The sequence below is a fragment of the Dreissena polymorpha genome, unplaced genomic scaffold, assembly GCF_020536995.1.
Source record: "Dreissena polymorpha isolate Duluth1 unplaced genomic scaffold, UMN_Dpol_1.0 chrUn006, whole genome shotgun sequence".
Classification (NCBI taxonomy): domain Eukaryota; kingdom Metazoa; phylum Mollusca; class Bivalvia; order Myida; family Dreissenidae; genus Dreissena; species Dreissena polymorpha.
Genome location: NW_026273320.1, coordinates 406,139 through 433,775, shown reverse-complemented (window position 1 = coordinate 433,775; position 27,637 = coordinate 406,139). Strand labels below are relative to the sequence as shown.

Here is a 27,637-nt window from a genome sequence, read left to right as displayed (position 1 = left end):
TCACGTTGCACACTATACACGGTGTACAACTCATGAAGCGAGCTTGTACCTTATACTTGGGTCCTTTTTGTCAACGGACGTATTATAGTTAAAGCATGTTTACACATAGATCTAATACTTTAAAGCCGGGTGAATTAAATGTTATACGGAAATAGTAATATAAGACATGAATTTGTTATATAGGATTAGGCTAATAAGTAATATTTTAAAGAAGAATATTTTATTCAAATAAAATCAATTACCTATATAACGGTTTGTTTATACATTGTAATGTTTATACAATATGACGTCATGTGCGGCGTGTCTCCTAGATTTCAACGAATGCGAGACCGTGTTCCACGACTGCCACGAGCATGCGCGCTGTATCAACACGCACGGGAGCTACGAGTGTCAGTGTCTCCCAGGCTGGAAGGGACTGGGAATACCGGAAGTGTGGGCGAACGGCAGGAACTGCTACGGTGAGTGGAGGAAAAAGGCGCTCCATGATGAAATATAATGCCTAAATACGAAAATAAAGAACGAAAATGTCAAATTATATTTAGTTCTTAGACTCCCTTAAATGCTAAGTTATATAATATGGCAAAATATACGTGTTTTTAATGAAACTAAAAAAATGATAAATTTGTGCAGGGGTAGATTTATAGTGTCCGTGAAACGGTTTTGCCCTGCTATATTTGAACAAAATGTATAAATCCACATTACAAATATGTATGCTCATACTCGCACACTTAAACGTATCGTGTCACAATATCACGTTGTTGTTTGTTGTTGTTGCCGTTTTTATTATTAATTTTTATTATCATTAAAATATAATAAATTTGTGCACGGATAGATTATTGTTGTTAATGAACGTTTTTACCGTCCTATATATGTACAAAAAGGTATATTAATTCACTTTACAAAAAAGTATGTCATACTCGACCACTTAAACGCATCGTGTCACAATATCACGTTGTTGTTTGATGTTGTTACTGTTTTTGCTCTTTCCTTCGTGTATATTCAGACGACGACGAGTGTGCCATGAACCTGTGTCCATGGAGCTCCACTTGCACTAATTTGCTGGGAACCTTCGAGTGCAAGTGTAAGCAGGGCTTCCGGCAAATAAAACCCACGCAATGTGAAGGTAATCAAAGAAGACCTTACGATTGCGCACGCATTCATTTTTAATTATAAACCATTTTAATACCGCTAACATCGAAAGCTTTGCGTTTATGAAAACATTATCAATTCAAGTACCTGCGAAGAGCAAGTAGTTTATGGCTTCGGACCAATTACTACTACTATTATTATTATTATTAGTAGTAGTAGTAGTAGTAGTATCGTCATCATTATCATTATAATTATTATACTTATTATTATTATTATTATTATTATTATTATTATTATTATTATTATTATTATTATCATCATTTATTATTATTATTATCATTGTTTACCCTTTGAAGACATCGACGAGTGCAAGGAAAACATCGACAAGTGCGACGAGAACGCCCTCTGCATCAACCTCGTCGGCAGCTATGCCTGCAGATGCAAACGTAACTTCCAGGGAAACGGACTCAAGTGCGAACGTAAGTAGTCTTGTTTTCATGGCAGCAATAGGACCGCTATCTCAAAACAGAATATATTGGTATATTCGTTTATGTTAATGAGAATAAGTAAATAAATGTTTACCAAATAAAAAAGTAAACATGGTCACACATTTTTTTTTATTAAAAATATAATATTTTGTTATAGTAAATGTATGTACGTGTTTTATTGCATTTTGAAATAATAATAAATTGCACAATATTTTGCAATAGTTTCGCACAACAAAATACGTTGATATTAATAAGGAATAAAAACAAACGTTGTCTGTCTTACCAGCGGTCGGCCAGTGCTCCTGTTTCGGCGATCCTCATTGTCTGACGTATGACACGCGGTTAATAGACTATCAGGGCACGTGTCAGTACACGATATCACGTGACACGTGTGCCGATCTAAGCGGCAAGCCGACGTTCGAGGTGCTTGGCACGTTCCAGCGCCGTGACGTCATTGCCGCCATTGCCAACGCGTCGTGGGTGAAGGAAGTGACGTTTAACGTGTATGATTACGTACGTACTGCCACATGATTTCAGCTTAGCGTTTAGTACCAACTCGCGTTATTTTAAAAAATCATATTTTTATCATCACGTTCAAAAGTTTTCGCAATCAAGTGTTTTACTCTTTTAACTACTAATCTCCTGATTTTACTTTGATTCTGTATTAATGATGCCACAATATATAGCGAAATTTCATTAAAGGTCAAAGAAGAACTCTAAAGATTATATGTGTCTTGTTCTGTGAAAACTGGGCATAATGGATGTGCGTAACGTGTCGTCCCTGATTAGCCTGTGCAGTCCGCACAGACTAATCAGGAACGACACTTTCCGCTTAAACTAGATTTTCGGTAAAAAGGGACTTCCTTCAAACGAAAAAAAACATTAAAGCGGAAAGTGTCGTCCCTGATTAGCCTGTGTGGACTGCACAGGCTAATCTGGGACGACACTTTACGCACATCCATTATGCCCAGTTTTCACAGAACAAGACACATATCTCTGTCATATTGTTGTTGTTCCAGTCCATTCGCCTCATGCAAGGTAACGAGGTTCGCGTGAACGGTCTGCAGGTCAATATGCCGTACAAACGTGCGGACATTTACATCATGAAGTTTGGCAAATTTGTGGTAAGCTTTAAGTTGAGAACTTTCAAAAGCGGGATACATAGCATACAATTTTAGTGTTTGTATTTATAACTTTGTTTCTAAATTTAACATTGTCTTCCCTGCATACGAGGCGACACAGTAGATCATCGACCTTGATATAGTATGAAAATGATGCATAGCAACCTACAGCAATTTTAGTAATCGGACACACAGACACAATTTCAAGACAAAATACAACAATGCTACTCAGAAAGCATCCGTCGGTTCTATAGATATTTCTTGCATTTAATTATGTGCGGAACTCTACGTTTCTCTCGAAATATTTTGCGATTTTTAGACCACCTTCAGAAAAAAACAGTTATTGCCGTTTCTGTAAAGTTCATCGTTTTGTAATTCGACATCTCTGCGATCCGCGTTTTTTCTCTCCACACAGGAGGTGTACACTCAGATGGGTGTGTCAGTCACCTGGGACGGCGCCTCCAGCGTTAACGCCTTCACCCCCGGTCAGTACAAGGGCAGCACGTGTGGGCTGTGCGGGAACTACAACGGTGACCCGGCCGATGACGCCGTAGTCGGGCCGCACTGTCCGCTAGACTACGGCGAAGTGGTAAGCTCTGGTAGTGAGGTGACCAACTTTGTTTTGGATATTTTGGTCATGTTGTGTTCCAAATCAAGTTTAATAGACCTTACAACGAGACTTGATTTATCATAAGTTAGATTATTAATTGTTTGGATGATCTTTTTGTATAAACACTCGTATACATTCACTTGCTGTTTGTTTTTCTTCAGGCGTAGACATAAGTAGGCTGGGATACTTGGATAACCATCAACGCGTATCAGAGCCTTAAGAGTAGTTTATTTGTTTAAGATTCACTGGCTTTGTCTTCTTATTTAGCGTGATTGAATGTTTTCGAGAACAGGACCGAGCTTCGCGTCATCTCGCAGACATGTCTCTTTTGAAAATACTATGGATTTATGTCAACGTACATCAGTTTACCAAGACTATGCACTGAAGGCTTCTGATTTTTAACCGACGTGTGTCCCATTTCTAAGACTATAATGCACATGTACACGTTTATTTGAGTAAAGAAAAATCAGTGTCTATCCTTTAATTATTGTTTAACAATTGTACATGTTTGCAAGATTTTTTGTGTACAGTTGTGTTAAAATTCTTATTTCAGACGACAAATTTCCGCCGATTCGGAGACTCTTGGGTATCATCGACGTATTTGTCTGCGCATCCGGAGTGCGCAGCGAACTGCGATCCGCCGGAAGAACCACCCATTTGCACGGGAACTAACCTGACACGTGCTACGTACGCGTGCGACAAGATCTTTGATGAGGAAGGAATGTTTAAGGTATCCATCAGTATACGAATTAAAAAAAGTTGATTTGTGAACAAGATCGGTTAAAAGTAAAAAACATAGTCCTAAATATATGGGTAACTGGTGAATACTTTTTACGAAAATATTAAAGTAAACCATTTCAAGATTTTTCTTAATTAAAGTATGTGTGTGAGTCGTTGATAATGTATTTCGAGACTGATTGCGGTCAGATCGAAATAGCCTTCACAATGTTTGAGTGCATGTACGTTCGTCCGAGCTTTTGCAGACTTCATCCTGCATTTTTAAAAATAATACACACAAGCTCTACAGGTAGGGACGGTGTGTTGCGTGTAGGAGCCATCTCCATAGCTCAACAGTCCATTTTATAATTTAAAGTCAATGATCAAATTGCACTTTTCAAATAGATTTTCAAAAATATTGACTATGTGAAGACACTCGTCTCTAGCTAGTAATAGGTCAAGGGAAGACACTCGTCTCTAGCTAGTAATAGGTCAAGGGAAGACACTCGTCTCTAGCTAGTAATAGGTCAAGGGAAGACACTCGTCTCTAGCTAGTAATAGGTCAAGGGAAGACACTCGTCTCTAGCTAGTAATAGGTCAAGGGAAGACACTCGTCTCTAGCTAGTAATAGGTCAAGGGAAGACACTCGTCTCTAGCTAGTAATAGGTCAAGGTCAAGGTCTTCTATGATACACAATATCGAGAATTCAACTTATTCATCTAGAAAGAAAATTGAATATGATTTTAATTATCATTTTAAAATTATAATATTAAGGGCATGTCTGACACGTTTCCGACGGGCATCTAGTTAAATATTCTTGCACATAATAAAAAGTATGTTTATTTTTAATGATAAAAAGGAACCATGGCTTTACGCAGGCTATCGAACGTTAGTTTAGCATACATTACAGCAATACGTATTCGTTGATAATATGAGTCCGCACAGGCAAATCAGGGACGACACTTTCCGCTTTTATGACATTTTTCGTTAAAATAAAGTATCTTCTTAGCGAAAATCCAATAAAGGCGGAACGTGTCGTCCATGTTTAGCCTGTGCGGACTGCACATGCTAATCTGGGAGGACACTTTACGAACATGCAGTATGCCCAGTTTTCTCAGAACGCGACTCATATAATCGTGTAATCATCGTGTTAATCTTAGCAGAGGCGGTTCGACATGGGTCGAAAGCGGCGATCCTAATTTCCACCGTTATAAAATTGGCATAACATTTATTTGTAAACCTTACACTACAAGACGCATTCTCATCACCACGCCATTGATCTAAAACAATTTCCTTCTTGTTGCAGGAGTGTATTTCTCACATGGACAACCACATTCTGAAGTCCTACTACCACGCGTGTCGCTACGACATGTGTCGAGTGGACGGGGACACGCAGATAGGTACACGCGCTATACTCTTGCAGCGGTTTTTTTTCACCATTTCGTGGATGGACCGGGTCCTTTTGGATTGTGAAAAATCGCGTCCTTTTGACTTAAATTTGGAAATAAGTGTGTTTTTTTTTTTAAATAACAATGCATTAAAATTGAGAGTCAACGTGATTTCAATATAACATTTTTAAAGGTTCTACTTATAGAGCTAGATGGGAGATGAACGAAATGTTGAGACAAATTAAAAAAAAGAATCCTTCGATTTGTAACTTTAGGTCCCATTTCGGACAAATAAATACTTTTTTCCATAGGGAATGGTTACTTCTACATGCGACAAATTTGAAAGTAAAAAACACACTGTAATGGCACCAGTAGTTTTGCAAACACCATAACCGTGACCCTAGACAACAAAAAACTTTAAACGGATTCCAAATAGTGATTATTAGTTATTTACGCGTACGTTCAGTTGTTACTGATGTATGCCTATATATGCTTTCTGCAACTTATCACGTACTTAGATTTCTGAATATTCTAGATGCAATATATTAACAGTGTATAAAATGTGTCTTAAAGAAAGAATATTTTGCTAATATCGGTGGATTTTTTTCATGTTGCTTGTTACATTGAAAGAGGATTTCAGCTACACACTGTTTTCAGTTTTATGCGAATATGCCGAGATGCTCGTTGATTCCTGTATCAAGGACTACGGCGTTAACGTGACTAAATTCCGACGCGATGGATTCTGTGGTACGTAGATGGCGTATTGGATTAAACCGTTTACTTGAAAATGTCCTCGATTTTTAAGCGGTTACTAACGTGTGATATATATTGACATAGACTTGTTGTTGTCATATCGTTTTGTAATTTATCATATGCAGGTAAGAAGAAAATATAGAAGATGCTTGTTCTTTTTTATTGCTGCGTTTTTCTTTTACTATACTACTACGCCTCATTTTTTCAGTTAATAATAAAATAAAGTCGCTACGAAACTACATTTCACAACAAGCCTCGCCGTTACGTTATTCTTAGCCTAAAGTGATATGTTACGGACCGATAGGGCAGTAATCCGTTATTCTCTATCTCGCATTCACCAAACTAATGATTCTGTTGGCTAGACATAGTATTTACACAAGGTGGATATAGAGCAAATGTGACCGGTACTATGAGAATTAACGACCACAGGTCGGAGCAAGACAAGTACGTACAAATGAAACGCCAACATTTTTGTTCACTCAATTAAATCTTGGCTTTTGTTTTATGAAATCAAATATGTCCGTTTGTTCTTAGAAATGACGTGTGGCCCGAACATGACGTACAAGATGTGCGGAGAGTCACGTGACCGGGACATGCTCCGAATTCCGGTCCGGTAACGTCCCGGACCCGACCGCCGCGGTGTGCCAGGAAGGGTGCTTCTGTCGAGAGGGTTACCTCATGGACGGAAATAAATGCGTACCGCCTCAAGAGTGCGGTTGCTACTACAAGCAGACATATTACAGCGTATGATCCGTTTATTGGTCAATCATTTTTTTACTCCGATTTGTTACTTTTAAAATACATGTCCATATATGGTGGATGATTTCAGTCGTTCTGGTGTGTTGGTTGGTTTGATGACCGATAATACTCGGACACGCCAAAAGTACTTCATTTATCATATCGGTGGGTAAAGTAAACTTCCGTAGACATCAGGAACAATTGGACAATTGTAAAGGACGTCTAAACCACGACGTGCGATGGGTGAAGATAAAAAACGACGCATTTTTGCTGGTTTTATTATTCCTATTTTCTCGGCTCTGTTTCGTTTAAAGTTAGACCTAACACAAAAAACGGAGATGTAATACGTAATTAGTGAAAACTGACATTGCAATGTGTTAATATAGAAAATCGAGTCAGCAGAACCGCAAGTTTCGTTATAAGACATTTTGATTTTGAAACCGCTTTTTAACAGATTGGACAAGTATTGACCAGTACCGGGTGCGGGGCACATGCGGTATGTGGGAATGGTGGAGAAATGTCGGAAACGAACAAGAACTGCACCGCGCACGCCGTGTGCGAGCTAAGGGACGGGCGCTACGGCTGTCATTGTGAAACGGGCTACATCGGAGACGGCGTCGAAATCTGTATAAGTATGAATATATGTTTTCTTTGGTATAAATATAGAAGTATTGACTTCACAATAAAGCTAATTGAGTGATGTATACTCAAAGTTCAAAAGTTTACATTTATATATTTTCATGGCTAACTCGTCTTATTCAGGAAACAGCATGTTCTATGATGTTTTAAAAGCAAGTTCATGCGTTCAGTAAATGAAATAATAAATAAAAAATAGGTTACCGAAAAACAAGAACAAATGTAAAGGAATACAGTGACTCTATGTCTTGAGTATTGCAAAACAAGGAAGTCAGAACATGTTTTCATAATGAATAAAAAACAGCATTATTTATTAATTACGATGCACATGCTAACATATAACACAATTGTACTTGAAATTGTGGGCAATGTATAGCAAAAGCTGACTACGGGCAAGCTTGACATGAACAGGAAAAAATAAACAAAATACAACTGCAGTAAAACTGATGGACGACCGTCTGTCCCTTTTTTTAGAGGATCCTTGCGTTTCCAATCCTTGCGGCTTCAACGAAACCTGTCTCATTAACCTGAAAGAGTCCACCGGCTATAAATGTCTGTGTAGCATGGGATTCGGAGGAGACTGCGGGAATTGCAGTGGTGGGTAACCGTAATTTTTCACTGTTTTAAAGTAGTTTTGTAGGTAATTAGGTGCTAGAAGCAGTTCTTATTACGACTTCATTGTTATTGTAGTGATCGTATAATTTTATTTCGTGATATTAAAGTGTGTTCAAATCATTTTCTTCTTATAATATTTCTTCAAGATTATACTTATCGCAAACGCGCACGAATTAAGCGTTTATATTGTATAAATAGGTTAAATGACATGACAGAACGGATCAGTAATAAATCTCAAGTTTATAGGGCCACTTAAATGTAAAAAAAACAACTCATATAATCACAAAAACTGTCTTTTACAGACATCAATGAGTGTACAACAAGGACCGACAACTGCCCGCAGAACTCAAACTGCGTGAACACAGTGGGGTCCTTCAGATGCGAGTGTGCGAACGGGTACATTATGAGCGGTGGGCAGTGCGAGGGTGAGTAGTTCCTTATAGGAGGGATTCATTACGAGCGGTTGGCAGTGTGAGGGTGAGTAGTTCCTTATAGGAGGGATTCATTACGAGCGGTGGGCAGTGAGAGGGTGAGTAGGTCCTTATAGGAGGGATACATCATGAGCGGTTGGCAGTGCGAGGGTGAGTAGTTCCTTATAGGAGGGATTCATTACGAGCGGTGGGCAGTGCGAGGGTGAGTAGTTCCTTATAGGAGGGATTCATTACGAGCGGTGGGCAGTGTGAGGGTGAGTAGTTCCTTATAGGAGGGATTCATTACGAGCGGTGGGCAGTGTGAGGGTGAGTAGTTCCTTATAGGAGGGATTCATTACGAGCGGTGGGCAGTGCGAGGGTGAGTAGTTCCTTATAGGAGGGATTCATTACGAGCGGTTGGCAGTGCGAGGGTGAGTAGTTCCTTATAGGAGGGATTCATTACGAGCGGTGGGCAGTGTGAGGGTGAGTAGTTCCTTATAGGAGGGATTCATTACGAGCGGTGGGCAGTGTGAGGGTGAGTAGATTCTTATAGGAGGGATTCATTACGAGCGGTGGGCAGTGTGAGGGTGAGTAGTTCCTTATTGGAGGGATTCATTACGAGCGGTGGGCAGTGAGAGGGTGAGTAGGTCCTTATTGGAGGGATTCATTACGAACGGTGGGCAGTGTGAGGGTAAGTAGTTCCTTATAGGAGGGATTCATTACGAGCGGTGGGCAGTGAGAGGGTGAGTAGGTCCTTATAGGAGGGATTCATTACGAACGGTGGGCAGTGTGAGGGTGAGTAGATTCTTATAGGAGGGATTCATTACGAGCGGTGGGCAGTGTGAGGGTGAGTAGTTCCTTATTGGAGGGATTCATTACGAGCGGTGGGCAGTGAGAGGGTGAGTAGGTCCTTATTGGAGGGATTCATTACGAACGGTGGGCAGTGTGAGGGTAAGTAGTTCCTTATAGGAGGGATTCATTACGAGCGGTGGGCAGTGAGAGGGTGAGTAGGTCCTTATAGGAGGGATTCATTACGAACGGTGGGCAGTGTGAGGGTAAGTAGGTCCTTATAGGAGGGATTCATTACGAGCGGAGGGTAGTGCGAATGTTATTAGTTCCATTTAGAATTGATACACCATGAGTACATGGTAGTGCTAGGATTAGTAGTTCCATTAAAGAGAGGAGCATTATTTGGAGGGCAGTGTAGGATAACCAGGACGATGGATATATCATGAGCGTTCTCTACAAGGGAAAGTAATTTCATTTTAGATGGATACATTATGAGCGGTTGGGTAGGGTAGTGCGGGCGAAAGTAGTTCCATTTTAGACCGATTAATTTTTCGTGATAGTTACTTTTATGAGTGATTCCTCGTGAGCGGATCGGCAGTGTGAGTGGAATTAGTTTGAGCAAGCCCAAATATATTGTGTGTGAAGGGTAGTAATAGGGTAAGTATTTCCATTAAGGAGGGATACATCATGAACGGAGGGTAGTGCGAGTGACAGAAGTTCCATCGAGAAAGGATACAACAGGATCAGTGTGGAATGCAAGGGTTGGTGATTGCATTAAGTGCAAAACATCATAAGCGAAAGGCAATATGATAGTAAGAAAAATTGAATTTAGAGGGAAACATCTTGAGCCGGGGGCATTGTTAGTCTGTGCAGTTTCATTGCTAAATCATGATAGTGACATTTTCAGAGTGCCGATCAAAGTCGCCATTGAACTTCAGCAAACTTGATAGACATTCGGTTTAATTTATATTTCCAAGTGAAACATGACTTTAATTACATATTTCTTAAAGCGACTTGTTCACAGATGTTCCCTTTTTATAGATTCAATCATGTATTTACTATCAAAACTATAATATTATGATATTGTAAAAGTATTGTATTATTTTATGTAATATTTATATATTATACAATTATTATAAAATTATTAATTATTTATTATATTATAAAAATATAATGCTCTACCAATGCACCAATCAGGCGTATAATATTACTGCTTAGCGTTTATCTTAGAAATGAATGTATTTTACAAATTATCGGTTATTTACAGGTTTTTATTAATAATTGTCTATTGACGAACCAATGTGTAAAAAAATAAGTAATGAGAGTAATTTTGAGTGTAGTTTAATGCATACATACCTTTTGAATTATATGACAATTGTTTTGACAATGTCATTTCGTCAAAATTTGAACACGTCCCTTTAAGTTAACTTTTGTTCAACAAACAGTGTTTTTGTTCATCAAACATGTTGTCAGAAGTGTTTAGATAATGTGGACAATGTGAACAATGGACTAGCCTTGGCATTATTGTTTTACCTTTGTTAAAACTCGGTTATACAGTGGCATTTTACTTATATGAGCCGCGCGTAAATATTTTGTCCAAGATTGACCCGTGCAATCCTCACTGGCTAATCCGGGATGAAACTTTCCGCGTTTATGCTATTTTTCGTTAAAAAGAAGTCTCTTCTAAGCGAAAATGCTGAAAGTGTCGTCCCTGGTTAGCCTGTGCGGACTGCGTAGGCTATTTCGGGTCGACACGTTACGCACATACATCAAGATTCGTTTTCCCAGACCGATGTTCATATTTTACATTTTTTTAGACGTGAACGAGTGTGACTTCGAAGAGAGGGTCTGCGGAAACAACACCGCCTGCTCTAACAAGATCGGCGGATATGAATGCCCGTGTTGTGCGGGGTACGAACGGGATCAAGTCGGAAACTGCATCGGTATGAAACGCTTTTAAAACATAAACGTATATACATTTACTTTATATATTATAATTTACAGGATAAACATATTTACAACATTTTCAAAATAAATATCATATGTACTGTTCATATGTAAATATGAACACCCGAAACGAAAAGTTACACAGGGGTTATGTTTGTGTTACACAGTAGTATTTATAAAAAATATTCTGAACTACCTTTTTCTGGCGCATTATTCACCAAATAATTTTTACTTCACTTCTGCATGCTTTTTTTATAGACCACACAATATGACACTCGATAAAACTACATTAGATTTAAAATTAAATATTGAATACTTGAATGATAAAGATAGAATAAAAATAAAAATTCCCTAATGATATTTAGTTCACAAATACGTGAGACTTGTTTATTCTGTTCAAAATGAAATATGAATAATAAAAAAGCTCTTACCATTACCACTCTTATTTCGCAGTGTCCACGAGCGCGCCCTTGGCCGGGGCACCGGTATGCTGCGTGTGTGACACGGACATATGTAACAAACCCGGCCAGGTCAGTCAGTTTGTAACTTATGAACCTCGTTTTGTTAAATATGGGCTTAATGCCTGTGCGTAAAGTGTTGTTCCAGATAAGCCTGTTCAGTCCACATAAGCTTATTGGGGACGACATTTCCATTTTATTTTATTTTCGTTTTAAGAAATTATCTTTTAGCGAAAATCCAGTTTAAGTCGGAAAGTGTCGTTCCTCATATGCAATCAATCTCTTTCAATCGTTTATCAGGCATTATCACCGATTAAGCCTTGCAATAATAAACCAAGTTGTTTTACAACGTATGCTGCTTTTACACTTTTATCACTTTACACTGGGTATAAAAATACATTTGAAACGTCGACTTTAATAAATATAAACTGTATATAATAAAAATAATATTTGCAAGTTATTTATTCTTGTTTTTCCATTGTAAACTTTTGCCCGCCCCACTCATTATGCGCGGCACTACCCGTGGCTCTGTATTAAGCGTGACACGTGACTTTGTATTGCACGTGCTTCAGGTGTGCGGAGAGGACGGTAAGACGTACTCAAGCATCCGGGACCTGGTCATTTCCAATTGCGAGAAGGGCCTGTCCTCTGATAGGACACTAACAGTGGACTATTTCAGTAGATGCATGGGTAAGCACTTTCACACAAATCGATTTAAATATGCATACAATCAACTATGCATATTTTGTTGTAAGTGCAAAGCAGAACTTTAAATAAACTCAATACAATATAATCATGTCTACAAGTTGTAAAGACAAAAAAATACATATAAATAAATGAAACAGTCATATACTTATATACTTATGGAGATTTTCAGAACACGAATATGCGATTTAAAAATCGCTTAATAATGTGTTGTATATTACGGATAGATAGCAAACGCCGGACTCTCGCATACTCTTATAGTATTATCATTCGTTGATTTCTCACCTTAGGGTCATGCGGGTTGGTCACGTGTCCAAAGTACCAGAAGTGTGTCGTGTCAGAGGCAACCGGCAAACCAACGTGCGTCTGTGAAGGATGCAGCGCAGTCGAGGCACAGAGTAGTACGTAGCCTAATTGTTATACCCACAAACGAAGTTTAGGGGGTATATAGGAGTGAGCTTGTCTGTCTGTAGGTCTGTCGGTCGGTCCGTATTAAGTGTCCGCTCTTTAATTCTAAGTTTTTTTCATCCGATCTTCACCAAACTTGGTCAGATGCTATATCTAGATGATGTCTAGGTCAACTTCGAATATGGGTCATGCCGGGTCAAAAACTAGGTCACAGGGCATTCAGCATGTGGTCCGCTCTCTAATTCAAGTAATTTTCATCCAATCTTCACCAAACTTGGTCAGAAGTTGTATCTAGATGATGCCTAGGTCAAGTTTGAATATGGGTCATGCCGGATCAAAATCTAGGTCATGGAGTCACTTGGTGTGTTATAAACATTCAGCATATAGTCCGCTCTCTAATTCAAGTAGTTTTCATCCGATCTTCACCACACTTGGTCAGAAGTTGTATTTAGATGATGTCTAGGTCAAGTTTGCACATGGGTCATGCCATGTAAAAAACTAGGACTTGGGGTCACTTGGTGTGATTTAAACATCCAGAATGTTGTCCGCTCTCTAATTCAAGTAATTTCATCCGATCTTCACCACACTTGGTCAGAAGTTGTATCTAGATGATATGTAGGTCTAGTTCAAATATGGGCCATGCCGGCTCAATAACTAAGTCACGGGGTAACTTAGTGCGTTTTAAACATTTAGCATGGTGTCAGCTGTTTTTTTGTGAAGACAACATGCAAAATATTCTGTGTAAATGCGGCATGTGGGGGTATTCGTCATGTCTGTGACAAAGCTCTTGTTTTGGTTGAAGTGATTTAGTAAAAAATGTACTAACTTTTTTAACAAATGCAAATCGGTTAAATGACCGCGCAATGTAGATATCGTGATTATTTTCAAACACTTTGGTCGTGCTATTCAAAACACTTTGTGTTTAACCCATTTATGCCTAGTGGACTCTTCCATCCTTCTAAATTGGATCAATTTATTTCCAAAATTAGGGATGTCTAGTATATTTATTTCTATATTTAGAATATTTCTTACAGAAAATCCTTTAAGCAAACAGCGTAGACCCTGATGAGATGCCGCATCATGCGGCGTCTCATCTGGGTCTACGCTGTTTGCCAAGTCCTTTTTTCTGGACGTTAGTCAAAAATGGGTTAAATATGTGAATATGCAAAACGATACACGTCTTAGAACATTCTTGTTCTTTTACCCACATGCTTTTTACACACATGTTTGAAAGTTGTATGCAATCAGACCACCTGATCATTTCCACCGAGGTCATGGTGCGATCAGCTTCTGAATTCAAGGTTATGCTCTTCAAATAACGTGATTATTGTTTTAAACGAGTGCCGTACACGTCAAGTCACTCGATCATTTTTAGCCACCAAGGTGTGCACCAATGAGTTGAACATCTACCCGAACCCGTGCGTGTTCAAGCAGATTCAGTGCCATATGGACTGGCAGGAGACGCCACTTCCGGATATCACCCCCTGCGAGGCAGGCAACGGAGGTACGCGTCCTTATAAGACTTATAGCTGTGTTTCTTTTAGTTATAAAATATCTATTTAAGCTCGTTAGTTTCAAAAGATTGGTTTAATTGAGATTCTGTCGAGTTCCTCTCCTGTAAAGAACAACTTGTTGATGTCTCTGGAAAGATCTTGAGAATGCTTCCCGAGTTGGAAAGAAAACTGGACCTCCTGGTCGTAATGCGCACATCATATCCACTACATCGACCACGTGTTAAATTGTGATGTATACCCGCCTATACCGACGTATTTATGCCTAACGACTTTATGTGTACGTCAATTAAACAGCCTCAGTGCTCCCACCTTTAGATGACACTAATAGTTAACTGAGCGCATACAGTAATTTCTCACCGCAACGTAGAAAAAAACCCGACTCTTAGTGTGACAAACATGGATTTTGAACTACGTTATAAAACAGTGAATCATTCTACAATGCATACTTTAATAGGCATCATTTTTTCTATCTCACGGCTTTGGATAGCATGATTATTATCTTTTAATTCACTCAGTGAAGTTAAAATTTCGTGTCACAAAAAGTACCACTGAGAATAAATGTACTGGTAACCGTATTTCTAAAATTGGTAGAGTATGATATTGCCCGCTTTTAATAGATTTATCATAAACATACTATTTTTTAAGGTTTACAAATGAACAAGTACTCATCAATACTGATGAGTATGAATAGAATACCGTGTTTCATATAAAAAACGCTACAATTAAGTAAGATCCACGGTATAGGCTGCATCAATCAAAGGGCAGTCATTCATATCGTTACTTGTATTTCTGCCTAGCCTCCCCTGTCGGCCCATGGAGCGGATGGAGTGAGTGCAGTGTAACCTGCGGGAAAGGTGAAAGTTCAAGGACGCGTACGGCCTTTGTTGCCAATTCAACCCAACCCACAGTGCAGGTGACAGAGTGCTACGAGGACCCATGCCCCGATGGTGACTGTTTTATATAAAGATTTAACTATCATACGTTTTACATATCAATTTAAATTGCATTAAAATGCACAGGATAGGAACGAAATCTAAAATTATATTTAGATATACGTTTATCTTTATTCGGACCTGCGAATCATGAAATCATATAAGAATATTTGTTTATCCGTATTCGAATATATACAAACATTTGATTTATATAGTTATCTTTTTCGTCGTCACTTAAATCGGTATCGAAGTTTTTTATCAAACCATTGACAGTCGTCCGCACAAAAATTGTAGTTGTGCAAACTTCTTCTTTTATAAAGATTAACAATTATTTTCTAAACGAATCGACAATTCAAATCCGAATTTCGTATTATAATTATTCGGCGCCCCAAAACAAAAACAAAAAACAAGCTACCATTGATGTATTACGGAAGTGGTTGGAATGGTCTTGTTCCAATTAGTTAGTGTTCATGTGACTAGTATGCCATGTATATTCTGGCTTTTCACACAGGAAGCATATTTTCGTAAAGCTATATTTAACTAGTGCAAATTTCAGTTTTTTATTGTATTAAAAAGGCCCATGCGCCACATTCGATTGCAAAAACGCCGCGGCGGAGTGCGTTGTCAATAGCACCGGTCATCCAGAATGTGAGTGTCCGCCATGTACGAACATCGGAGTGGAGGAGGTGTGTGCTTACGTCACAGGGATTACTGGTGCTGTCAGGCCTGGCTCGTGGAAGTCCGCGTGTCACGTGCAGCAGTTCGCCTGCGAGAACAGCCTGCCCGACTTCGAGGTCATGCACAAGGGTGTCTGCGGATGTAAGTAATATAAAATTACTCTTCTTGTTTTTGCAATGCTATCTGTATGCATGTATAAATCAAGTTCTATTTAGCTATTGTGCCATTGTTTTTAAACGTCTTTTTTTCTGTTTGTTATGCTCACCGACAGTGTTTGTGTGATTGTTAATTGCCGATATGACAGTCTTTATTTACTCATTTACATTGCGGGGATATGAAACGAATTTCCGCTTTAATGTTACTAATCTTACTCGATATCCATTCCTCCGTCTGTTATTTTGTCCGTCCGCCCGGTACATCATTTCTATGCAATATCTCATGAACGAATGACCTTGATTTGTTGAAACTTTGTATACAGCATTCCTCTAGTGTACATATTGTCAGGGCATGGGGCCCATTTGATAAATCACGAAGTTTTTATCATTATAAATAACATATTGTCATGGTCGTGTCATATCTATGAAATTTAATACCTATTTTTGAAGACATGTTATGAAGCATCTCGACCACTTGGTCATGTGAATTAGAACAGGTTGTTTATTTTTTTGAGAGTTATTGCCGTTTGAATATGATTTCCATTTTTCCAATCAAAAAGCGCATTATCGGGGAGCAGCCATCGGTTTCACTTACTTTTTAAATAAAATTGTATCGTTAGCGTAAGTGATGGTAAACTAAGCACATATTTTGTGCGGTAAACGCAAAGGGGCTGTTTATGTGCTTCAAATATTACATTAAAAGAAATGGCTGTTAAACAGTCATTGGAGTGTCAACAAGTTTTGTGATCGTGTATTTGAGCAATCCGTAGATAATACCCAAGTCAGTTCATGGTTACACTTCACTTTTGTCCCTAGTGGATGTTGTAAACTGCACGCGAGTACCGAGCATGCAGGTGATCAGGAGCTCTAGCCACCCGGACTTCCAGAGCGAGCGCGCCATGGCGGTGTTCGCGTGCGAGGGCGCGTGCGGCCGGGACAAGGCGTTGTGCTGTCAGCCGAGCCAGTTCGAGTCACAGAAAGTCATCTTGAAGAACTCGGCTGGATACTTCACCGAGGAAGAGGTAGGTAGTCGTCGTTGTTAAACCTCTCGAGAACAATTACTTCAGGACAACACATCTTTTTAGTCCTATCTGTCCATTCGTGTACAACTTTATAAACGAATGTCAATCGAAATAACTCAAACAGAGGACATCAAATCATCTTTCAATGTGGAACTTCTTTAGTATTAATCAAGAGATGTATTATACCGTATTGATATATTTTTATCAGAAGATTCAGATTGTTTAATGTGTTTTTTTTTCAACATTTTGAACTCCTAATAAAAACGGTCTAGATAAGCCGTCATCTCAAGTATGTCGTCTCAATAGCCGAATTGATTTGTTCTCATTGTCTCCCCCCCCACCCATCCCCCACCCACCCGCCACGAAGAAGGCGCCATAAGGCAGTGCTGGTGCTCGTCCATGTCTGTTTGTGCATCTTTTCAGATCTCCATAAGAAATGCCTGTCTTGGTTATGAATTTGTTATGTATATGGATGTATTAAAAATTACTTTGCACTAATGTTAATCATCATAATACGACGGTTCGCGTGTAACACCCATCCAAATACCTTAACGCCGTCAACGGTGAAGATAAAACTTAGAGGTCATAGTTTAAAAAAAGTCCCTTTAATAGAACAGTTTCAAAATTCCAGTCTCAGCAATATCTTTATCACATATTGATAGATAAAAAAACTTGCAAACATGTAGATAATAATTATATCGCGTGTTGCGTAAAATATCCGTTTTTCTACCTCGCAGGTAAATTTCATACTTAAAGGTCAAATGTAAAAATGACTGACCCAACCAATATTTTGCCATATATTGAAAGATTTGAAAATAATTTGGCACAAATATGAATTATTAAAAGACGCCGTTTTGCGTGAAACACCCTTCTCCCTAACTAACAGGTAAAGGTCATGCTTCGAGGTCAAACATCCAATTTGAAAACAAAACTAAAATGTTGGGGCATCTGTGTCATATCGACACATGCCTTTTTCTAAAAATAATTATAACACCATGACGTTCAGCGACAATACAACATGTTTTTAACAGGGATCATAATATTATGGAACCATTTGTAGAAAGATCGTAAGTGAAACATAACGTTTCTAAATTTCATAAGACTCAACGTCTATGACCGTTTTATATGCAAACAGGTATATTTTTGGGATTGGCTGTTTATGAAAATAAATCATTTTCCAAATGTGTTCTTTACTTGCAGATACATGTAATCAAGAAATGCGAATGCGTTGAAAAGGTGACCACAAAGCTGTAGAATGTTCAACTAAATCAACGGGCGGAAGTCATGTGATAGCAACCATATTCTTCCGGTTATACGACATTTACGACTTTTGTTTATTTCCGATTAAACCAGGGCAACAGATAAGATTTTGGGTCAATTAGTGTTCACTGCAAGCTTTTTCGTAACAATTAGTTTTTTTCCATCAAAACTATTTGTCAATTAGTTATTTTTACAATTTGATCAAAACGTTCATACATTTCTGGATCAGATTAGCGTTTCATGTTTGAATATTGATTATTCTCAGCAATTCTTATTCCAATTAAAACATTATAAATTCACAGTGACAATGGTCGTTTGTAAATATTAGTATTAATTGTATATTGACAAATGGATGATGGCGTCATTTTGTTTCAACCAGTTTCAACACCACTGCCTTTCAGTCTCAGAGCATACTCAAATTATTAAACCCTCTACATGAATGACAAGCCAGTGGAAATCACGATGTTATTAGTTTTTCAGACACGGAATCGCAGCGGTATTTTGAGCCGAATATTTCAGAATCCGTCAACACATGCGCTATTTAATCTGATGGTATACTGGTCACATAAATGTATGTATGTATGATAGTATAAACTAACTGAAAATATAACGGCCGCACTAAAGGTTACAGTACACTTATTATAATTTAACACGGAACGGAGGAAAACGGAAAAAAACTGAAACGACAAAGAATCGATTTCAATTCGTTTTCCATTTTCATTACCGTTTTATGTACGATTGATTTTTAATTTCAATTCGTTTTCTGTCAAATACAAATCGTAAAAACGATAAAACGAACCTTATCTGTTGCCCTGTTAAACGACATTAAATTGTATGAAGCCTCAATCCTTTCCTGACATTTTTACGTTTCGCTGTGTTCATTCTCAATGTTTTTTTAAATACACATACATAACCAAAATTGAAATTTTTGCCAAGTTAAAAGAACTTTTATTTTATTTTATTAATAGATTATAGTTTTATTTGAATAATGATTTTTTATATTCAGAACAAATTACGTTTGCCTGGACTCGTACCATCGTGACCAAACTTGAATGCGCTACAAATGGGCTATTAAGGCTTTAAAACTCAACATCATAATTCAAACGCTATGCTAGCAAATAGTAATTCATATATTTTTCAAATAACCGTTTTGCCTGTTTTGATTGATCAATATCCATAAACTTAACAATATTAATGCTTTTATGTTTTTGCTTTATTTTTATTATTATTATTTTTATTATTATTATTATTATTATTATTGAGTACTACTTAGCCTGTTTTCATATAGTGCATTCTTTGTTTCAAATTCATGACATTTGTTTTAATTATTATTGTGTGTGTTTTTTTCTTCAAACATTGAACTGGCGTCTAGAAATTGAATCTCGTGTTGCTATCAATAACGTTTAAAAATATCCGCAAGCTTTTTTTTATTATCTAAGATTAAATTGAAAATTGGACATTTATCTACAAACGCTTCTTTTTTAGGCAAGGAAATATCTTGTTAATTTTAGTTTATATAGATCTATTAAAGGAGGAAATAAACTGTGCAATTATGAGGTTGCTTTTGTAATTAAATCCGTGTCGAGAGGGACAGGGAGTGACATCGACTAAGACGAGTATCAAACAAATACGGCAAACAATTTCTAAATCATGCACAAGAAAAGGACACATTTGTACATTTTAGTATTACCTTTATGAAACATCATTTGCTTTCAGTATGAAGACTTCACAATTGCAACCACTAGTTCTGTTAAAGATTTTTAACAAAATATTTTACGTTGTTGTTTGCAAAATAATTTTGATATTTTTTTTGTTTAAAATGCATTATGGATGGAATGCATGACCTTCATCATCACGCAAGCATGTCAAGGTTGCTCCTGTGCTCACTGTAGTATTTGCTATTTGATGACACATGTTTACCACTTATACAATTATGCTTACATGCTATCAAGGGTAAGTCAGTGTCCCTAAATGCAATTAAAACAACCGTGAACATTCGATTCAATGACACTCATATAACAAGAATCCCTAAAAAGCAACGATCGACACGCTTTTACCACTGTCATGATTGGCATGCACAACTGAATGAGGCAACCAATAGAAACCGACGTGTCAAAGATAATCCTGGTTAACGCTCTTACGAAACACTTCGGACCATACCCCACAGGAAGATGTTGAATCTTCTAAACTGACTTTCCAATCTCCCGTATCACTCTCGTCAAACATAGACTGTCTCCCTTTGGATACGTACCATCAAAATATGTTTGATAACGATGCAAAAAGAGCATTTGTGCCTTACCAAAATGGCGACGTTAGCGTTCTTTTGTTCTAGCTTTGTTAAAATTGTGTTGTCGCCTGTTGGATTGATAAATCGTCTGAAAAGTGTCGATAAAACATGTCAATTAAGCGAGTTTTCAGACAAGAAGATTTCACTGGATGGTTGATAAAACAGTGTGTTCGTACCTTTAGTGATAACAATTTACAGGGCTTTAGCATTGGTTTGCACAACAATGACCGGTATGTCAAACATTCAAACGATTCTTGGTATTGCATCATATGATGGTTGTAAACATAACCTGTTCCATATTACGTCAAGTGCTGCACATGAAATATTTTGTTTATCAATTATAAAACCCAATACAACAAAGTTTGAAAGGGATCTGCTGGATCTCATGATGGTTGATAAGTTGGTTCATAGGTATTTTAAAAGCATTTCTTGACAATCGAGTTCTTTTTTAAAACTTCACACGCTCCATATTCATTTGTAAGTGCTGTTGTGCTTAATTAACAATTATGTTTGCGTTGATCCCCTTGAAATGACCAACTGGAAATTGGGTTGATAAAAAGTTTGTATTCTTCAAAATATATCTTTAATACTGGACGCGCCGTGAATAGTTTTTAAATAAATGTCGAACTCTTTGAGACGGAATAAGGCACACATGTCGGTCGGGTTAGGTGGTAGTATTTATGACCATCACTGACAGATATTGATGGTAATATATATTTCATTATACGTATTGTTTGTTATGTTACAAATTCAGCGTATTTGCAGTTCTACGTTGCACATTCGTAGACCTTCATACAAAATGGGTATCCTGCATTGAAATAAACAATCTGTGCGCGTATTGTTACTTTACAATCTATTTCTTTCCGGAAACCCAAACTGTTCAGTTATTTTGGTTTGAATTTTCTATTGTTGCAAGTGCTTTTTATATGCACGGGAAGAATTTTGAAATGATGTTCTGGCAAGATCATGTAATGGTTGTTTCTAATGATTTCTCAATGGATTCCAAATTGCTATGAATGGGGATGTCTGTTATAGTGGATGAACGGACAGATATTTGCTACAAGAAAATCTGTATAACCCATTTCCTTCTGTGCAATGCTTGCCCATACGTCGTATTATGTGCTTTGAAAACAAATCACCGATGATATCAATTATAATTCCCCAATTGTGTTTCAAATAGTGGATGTCCTTCAAATGCATCCAAGTTGTTGTGACATCACAAAACACGAAAGATGGTCTTTGCGTTGGCCGCATTTAAGGACAGCGACTTACGCATACAGATAGTTACAACGTGACATGCTCTCTTCGTGCTTGATGAGCATGCGCTGTTCACAGATTACATTTGTACATACGTCCTGAAACCGGACCTTGCAAGCATCCTTCTCAGCTAACACCAGTAAAACCGTCCTGAGACCGGGTCTTTGACCTCGGTCGCGGAAGGTACATGTTCTTAAAGCGATGTGGCATAAGAAGGTATGAGAGTGACTGTACAGCAGACATGTTCGGACAAACAGGTTCATGGCCAAACGACATTTGTCAACACAGTGACGCCGAAATGGAAGTCGCTCTGACGTTATTGTGAACTTTCATTGTGCACATTGAACGTTGAAACGGCACATGTCACCAAACAGTCGGCAATTATCGAATGCTTTTGAAATTAACATTCGGATTGTACGCACAATTTATCAGAATAATAGTAATATGAGGTACGATATCATATCGATAAATGCCTGATATTGGTATATACACGAACACAGCTCTGGGCAAACGGGGTTTGATGCCTGTGCGTAAAGAATCATCCCATATTAGCAGGCCGCACAGGCTTATCAGGGACGGAACTCTCCGCTGTTATGGATTTTTTTGTTTAAAAGAAGTCTCTCCTTAACGAAAATCCAGCCTATGCACAGGCTAATCTGGCACACAGGCTAATCTGGCAACTCGCTTTGAGTCCATGCCTTAAGCCCCGTTCGTACAGAACGAGACTCAAATATATGAAGTTTCATATGCAGTGGATTTTGTTCTCTTTGTTTTATTCTTTGCAGATTGTGTGCAATAAAAATCCGTTCAACCACTCATACTCTTACACTAACCTATAAACGCAAAACACAAGGTATATCTGTCCAGTATGTTGGCCACTAACCAAAGTCAAATCTATGATTCATGGCACGAAGCTATTTTCAATACGGATATACACGCTCTTTGAATACAAAGCGACATCCGTCTAACATTTCATACCTATGGTGTTTACAATATGAACATATAAACCATGCCTGAGTTTTCTGCAACTATTTTAACTGTTAAATAAGCGCATCTTTTTTTAATTAAACAATAACGTTAATATCACCACTGAGTCATTGTGTTACGCTTATTGTATCATTTCGTACCGAATTGACTTTGACGACGGGCTCAATTAAGTTGTTCTTCAAAATGTTCCCCTGACAAATTTAAGAATAAGGAAACTCAAAGTCAGATGACCATTTACAGCTGACTCGTTTATAGCTGTTTCTAGAACACGCCCATGACCAAGTCTAATAACCAGATGATACAGATGGTAAACGCCATGGTTTGGTGCAATAGAGTCATCAATTAAATAAATTGTGGTGCAAAAATGTGAAAAGCGAACGTTCTAGCTATTGCATAATTAATTGTATTACTTGAAATAAATGGACGGTTAAGACTCGTCGTTTTATCTAGCTCACACTTATGATAATGATTGAACAATAGTTTGAGATGATTTGTTTGTGTAAGTGTCAATTCAACTGAATCCGTTGCTAATTAAAGGACAGGGCACCTTTTACTATGGATAGAATGAACTGATATAATGTGATATTGTTAATACTTGTATACACAATTTTAATTTTTAAATATACAACGTTTTAAAAATGACCACATATTGCAATATGGACTCACTGACAATTCGGCAATTTCGTGCATTACGGCAATTCACAGAGGCATTTAAAGAATGTAATTATTGAAGACTATAAAAGCCGATTCATACGAAAAAAGGTCTAATGCTATAGGCGACCTCCAACTAGCCCGTGCAGTTGTCAGTCTGGTCACGAGCTATACTTTCCGGTATAATGGCTCCCAAGGTTACATTGTCTCAAAAGCGGCCAGGGTAGCTCGTTACCAGACTGCGCGAATAAGGCATAAGACCTATTTTCGAATGACGCGGCTCATAGTGTATGTGTGTCTCACTGCTTTTCATCATCTGCTCCACTGCGCATAGCTCTTTTTAATTTGTAAACTTCACGCTCGCTTCTCGGTTAAAATTCTCTCCTATTGGGAATCGGGGCTAAATCCTTTATCCCGTAGGTTAAGATGGCACATAAATGCATAATACTATTTTTGGTAAGTGACCAATTCGGTTATTGCGTTTTGCAAAAAACCAACAAAAATAGTATCAAAACTAACTGCTTTTTTATGAATATTTTTCAAAAGTCTACTTTGACATCAGTCAAATTGCTACGCTTGTAACGAGCACGAATATTGCCTGTGACATTGAAAGTACACCTTTAACGTTATATCATTGCAGATAAAACTAATTATAATAATACAACCCCTAAATAGTTACAAATAAGTTCATCGAAATGATCAAACGATAAAATAAATATGGACGCAAATTTTCAGTTCACATACGTTGAAATCCATTCGAACACGGCTCGAGTGCACCTCGCGTTCCCGACCCCAGCGGAGTGGATGAGCACATTTTTGAGATTATTCGAGGACGTTTCATTGATACGTTACTGATTAGCCTACCAAAGGAGCCTACCTCCGGCAACAGAGGGGAACATCAGGCCATAAGGGAAGACATATTAGGGAGGATATATAATCGACATCAACTAATATCCCTTCATTGTATTCGTTCAACTGGGTACGACTAACATCGCATTTAGTTTTGAGCTTCAGATAGAATATACACACCTCCTGCACTTCTCTAAGGACATATTATTTCTCATTAAGGTGAGTTGATTTTGAGAAAGAATTTGTGAATTACTAAAATCCAAGAGAGTTGTTACAATAAAATTATGCAAACAATAGTCAGGGATTAATTTTAGTATTAAGTAGAAACAATTCAAATAAAATAAATGCATTACTTAAAAAAAAATAAGTCAATACAACTGAGAGTTTTAAAATAATATAATTCAATATTAACATTTTTTAAGTAAAATAATCGATATGATAATAAAGTTCAACAGTGCATATAGAATTAAAAAGATTTTTTATTAAATAGTATTAACGAACAACAATATAATTAAATTATTAAAATGAACAGCGTGATGGTTGTTGTATATTATTATTATCAATATCATTATTATTTATGTATTATAATTGTTATTTTTATTTCCAGATATGACTCAAATATACCGGATGATACTTTCGGCAAGTTTGCTGTGTCCGTTACTGTTCCGGGAAATAAGCGCAGCGGCGATATTCTTTCCTAAATCTACGGAGACGCTTGACGAAACTAACCCTGATGGACGGGACTTCCTGCAATTCGAGAGCGACACCAAAACCAGTCTGATTCCGAAAGAAGGAGGCTCAAGAGCGAGTTCCATCAACAAACGACTAATTTTTGAAGTTCTTAACGGACTTAGGCGTGATTCACAGAAACTTATGCAAAAGATTGATTCAATGAAATCGTTGCTTCAAAACCGAAACGCCTTTAGCGCGGCATATGGACTTGATAAAAAATCCGAAACGGATTTTATTTCCGAAAATGACGTCACAGACACTGAATTCGGAGTTCAAGACAAGAAACTTCGTCACAAACGCAGTGAAGACGCAGGTGGCTTGAATTCTGATGAAATTAAAATGGTTCCCGGCGACGAACAAGAGCGACATGTCGATTTAGACCTCATTGAGTACACAAAAGGACGTCCGGAATTAAAACGCGCCGTGGAAAAACACTTGAGTACTTTTTGAATGACATTATGTTGTTGATTAGCTATGACATTAACAGAATTGCTAAATATTCCTCACAAAATCATCGACACAGCAGCAGCCATCCGGATTTAAGACCCAAAAGAGACCTGAGATGGTTACTAAAGGACATTAATGCGCGACAAATAATACAAAGATATTTTTCGGAGAAAGACGAAAGTGAAAATGGTCGGCCAATTATGCGTTATGGCTAAACCACATAGCATTGGTGACTGTTTTTTTTATTTTGAGGAATATTAGGGCGTTGAAGAATCTCATTTCCATATCATTCTGGCAATGATATATTTGATTTTGTTTTGTAATTTTCGTATTGTTTTCATGTCGTGATAGCGGATTGCTTTATGCATTGATAATAATAAAATTCAAACACATTATTTCGAGTTGTCATCAAATAATATTATTTAAGTGTTTACGTGTTCATGTGATACTACTTCTACTTCTACTGCTGCTGCTACTGCTGCTAATAATAATTATAATACTTATAATAATAATAATTTATTAGTAATAGTATTGTCTTGTTTATAATAATAATAATTATTATTATAATTAAAAAAAATAATAATAATAGTAATAATAATAATAATAATAATAATAATAACAATAATAATAATAATAAAATAATCGAGACTGTTACTATTCTTATATCTGCTATTGTGGTACTGTTATTCCTTGAACAACCACATCATAATACGATATTTTTTATTTAGCGCTGTTTTTGCAAGTAATGGGCAAATTTATAAATACTTTTTTCAAAATAAATAATTTACCATGAGGTGATGCAAATATATAAGCATTAGTTTCACAGAATAATAAATTAAGAAATGTTTAATAAAAAAAATATACTTTTCTTTCTCTTTGGAAAGCATAACATATTTGTGCGGCGACACACACTATAACTGTTCTTACAAAACGCAAATGAAGTGCATTGCCGTCAGCGTTTTGTTTATTGCATGTGTATCTTTCATTTCTAAAACAAAATAAAACATTATTTATTATTTCAGGCAGTATAAGTGGACATTTAACTTGATTAAAGCCCACATATCTGTATTTTACCAAACGTATGAACCATATATAATATTACATGAAATAAATGAGCAACACATCGTTAATCCAATTAAAACATACGAAGCTTATGAAACAGTGCAATATTATTTAATCATTATAATGAAAAAATAACTAGATTAGTCATTAAGGTGACAAATACCCCCACCACATTAGCTTATTTCATGCAGGTGCAAAAGTTGAGTCTAAGAAAAATTGAGTCGTGTTCTGATAAAACTGGGCATAGTGCATGTGCGTTAAGTGTCGTCCCGGATTAGCCAGTGCAGTCCGCACAGGCTAATCAGTGACGACACTTTCCACTTTTATGAGATTTTTCGTATAAATGAAGTCTCTTTTTAGCAAAAACCCAATTTAGGCGGAAAGTGTCGTCCTTGATTAGCCTGTGCGGACTGCACAAACTAATCTGGGACGAAACTTTACGCACATGCATTATGCCCAGTTTTCTCAGAACACGACTCAATTTATCTAAACATTTGTTTCGATCGCTGTTATACCTTTATTGAATCAATTTGCTTAGTTCAAGCTCTCATAACTGTGCAATAAATAATGCGCCGTACACAGAAATAACGTATTGCACTTCTAAATGGTTTTATACACAGCTACTTATAAGGTTTCGTTTTAATCCAACGAAAAATGTTCGCGAATAAAAGTACACATGTGCAATAACGTAAGCAACACAAATTTGCCTAACTTCTATGGCACAAAACTATGTAAATAAAATTGCAACATAATTTAACATAAGGCATTGCACTTTAACATAGTGTAAACAACATATCTACAAAGTTTCATTTTGATATGCAAAGAACTGACAGACTACTTTACGAAAAAAAAGTACACATGTTAATTGATGCTAGTTATGCAGAATTTGCATGAGTAAAAGGGCGCATAACTTGGAAAATTACGAAAATTAC

The 27,637-nt window shown here is 37.3% G+C and overlaps 1 protein-coding gene and 1 long non-coding RNA gene across 2 annotated transcripts in view; both read left to right on the top strand.

The window, feature by feature from the left end:
* LOC127863381 (uncharacterized) overlaps positions 1 to 19,989 on the top strand; it is a 57,609-nt gene extending 37,620 nt beyond the window's left edge. Inside the window, exons 36-58 of the mRNA XM_052402892.1 lie at positions 312 to 458; positions 1,004 to 1,123; positions 1,446 to 1,568; positions 1,864 to 2,090; positions 2,597 to 2,701; positions 3,114 to 3,287; positions 3,862 to 4,038; positions 5,332 to 5,425; positions 6,071 to 6,160; positions 6,701 to 6,779; positions 6,996 to 7,011; positions 7,359 to 7,536; positions 8,015 to 8,137; positions 8,458 to 8,580; positions 11,172 to 11,297; positions 11,755 to 11,831; positions 12,332 to 12,449; positions 12,755 to 12,865; positions 14,248 to 14,376; positions 15,184 to 15,333; positions 15,895 to 16,137; positions 16,968 to 17,173; positions 18,374 to 19,989. Coding sequence (XP_052258852.1) covers positions 312 to 458; positions 1,004 to 1,123; positions 1,446 to 1,568; positions 1,864 to 2,090; positions 2,597 to 2,701; positions 3,114 to 3,287; positions 3,862 to 4,038; positions 5,332 to 5,425; positions 6,071 to 6,160; positions 6,701 to 6,779; positions 6,996 to 7,011; positions 7,359 to 7,536; positions 8,015 to 8,137; positions 8,458 to 8,580; positions 11,172 to 11,297; positions 11,755 to 11,831; positions 12,332 to 12,449; positions 12,755 to 12,865; positions 14,248 to 14,376; positions 15,184 to 15,333; positions 15,895 to 16,137; positions 16,968 to 17,173; positions 18,374 to 18,427 — 2,990 coding nt within the window. The 3' untranslated portion in view covers positions 18,428 to 19,989. The remainder of the gene's footprint in view (positions 1 to 311; positions 459 to 1,003; positions 1,124 to 1,445; positions 1,569 to 1,863; positions 2,091 to 2,596; positions 2,702 to 3,113; positions 3,288 to 3,861; positions 4,039 to 5,331; positions 5,426 to 6,070; positions 6,161 to 6,700; positions 6,780 to 6,995; positions 7,012 to 7,358; positions 7,537 to 8,014; positions 8,138 to 8,457; positions 8,581 to 11,171; positions 11,298 to 11,754; positions 11,832 to 12,331; positions 12,450 to 12,754; positions 12,866 to 14,247; positions 14,377 to 15,183; positions 15,334 to 15,894; positions 16,138 to 16,967; positions 17,174 to 18,373) is intronic.
* A 4,307-nt stretch (positions 19,990 to 24,296) lies between these two features.
* Positions 24,297 to 26,036, top strand: LOC127863370 (uncharacterized). Its single transcript, XR_008041038.1, has 2 exons — positions 24,297 to 24,683; positions 25,072 to 26,036. It is a non-coding gene; the product is annotated as an uncharacterized LOC127863370 (long non-coding RNA).
* The last annotated feature ends 1,601 nt before the right edge of the window (positions 26,037 to 27,637 follow it).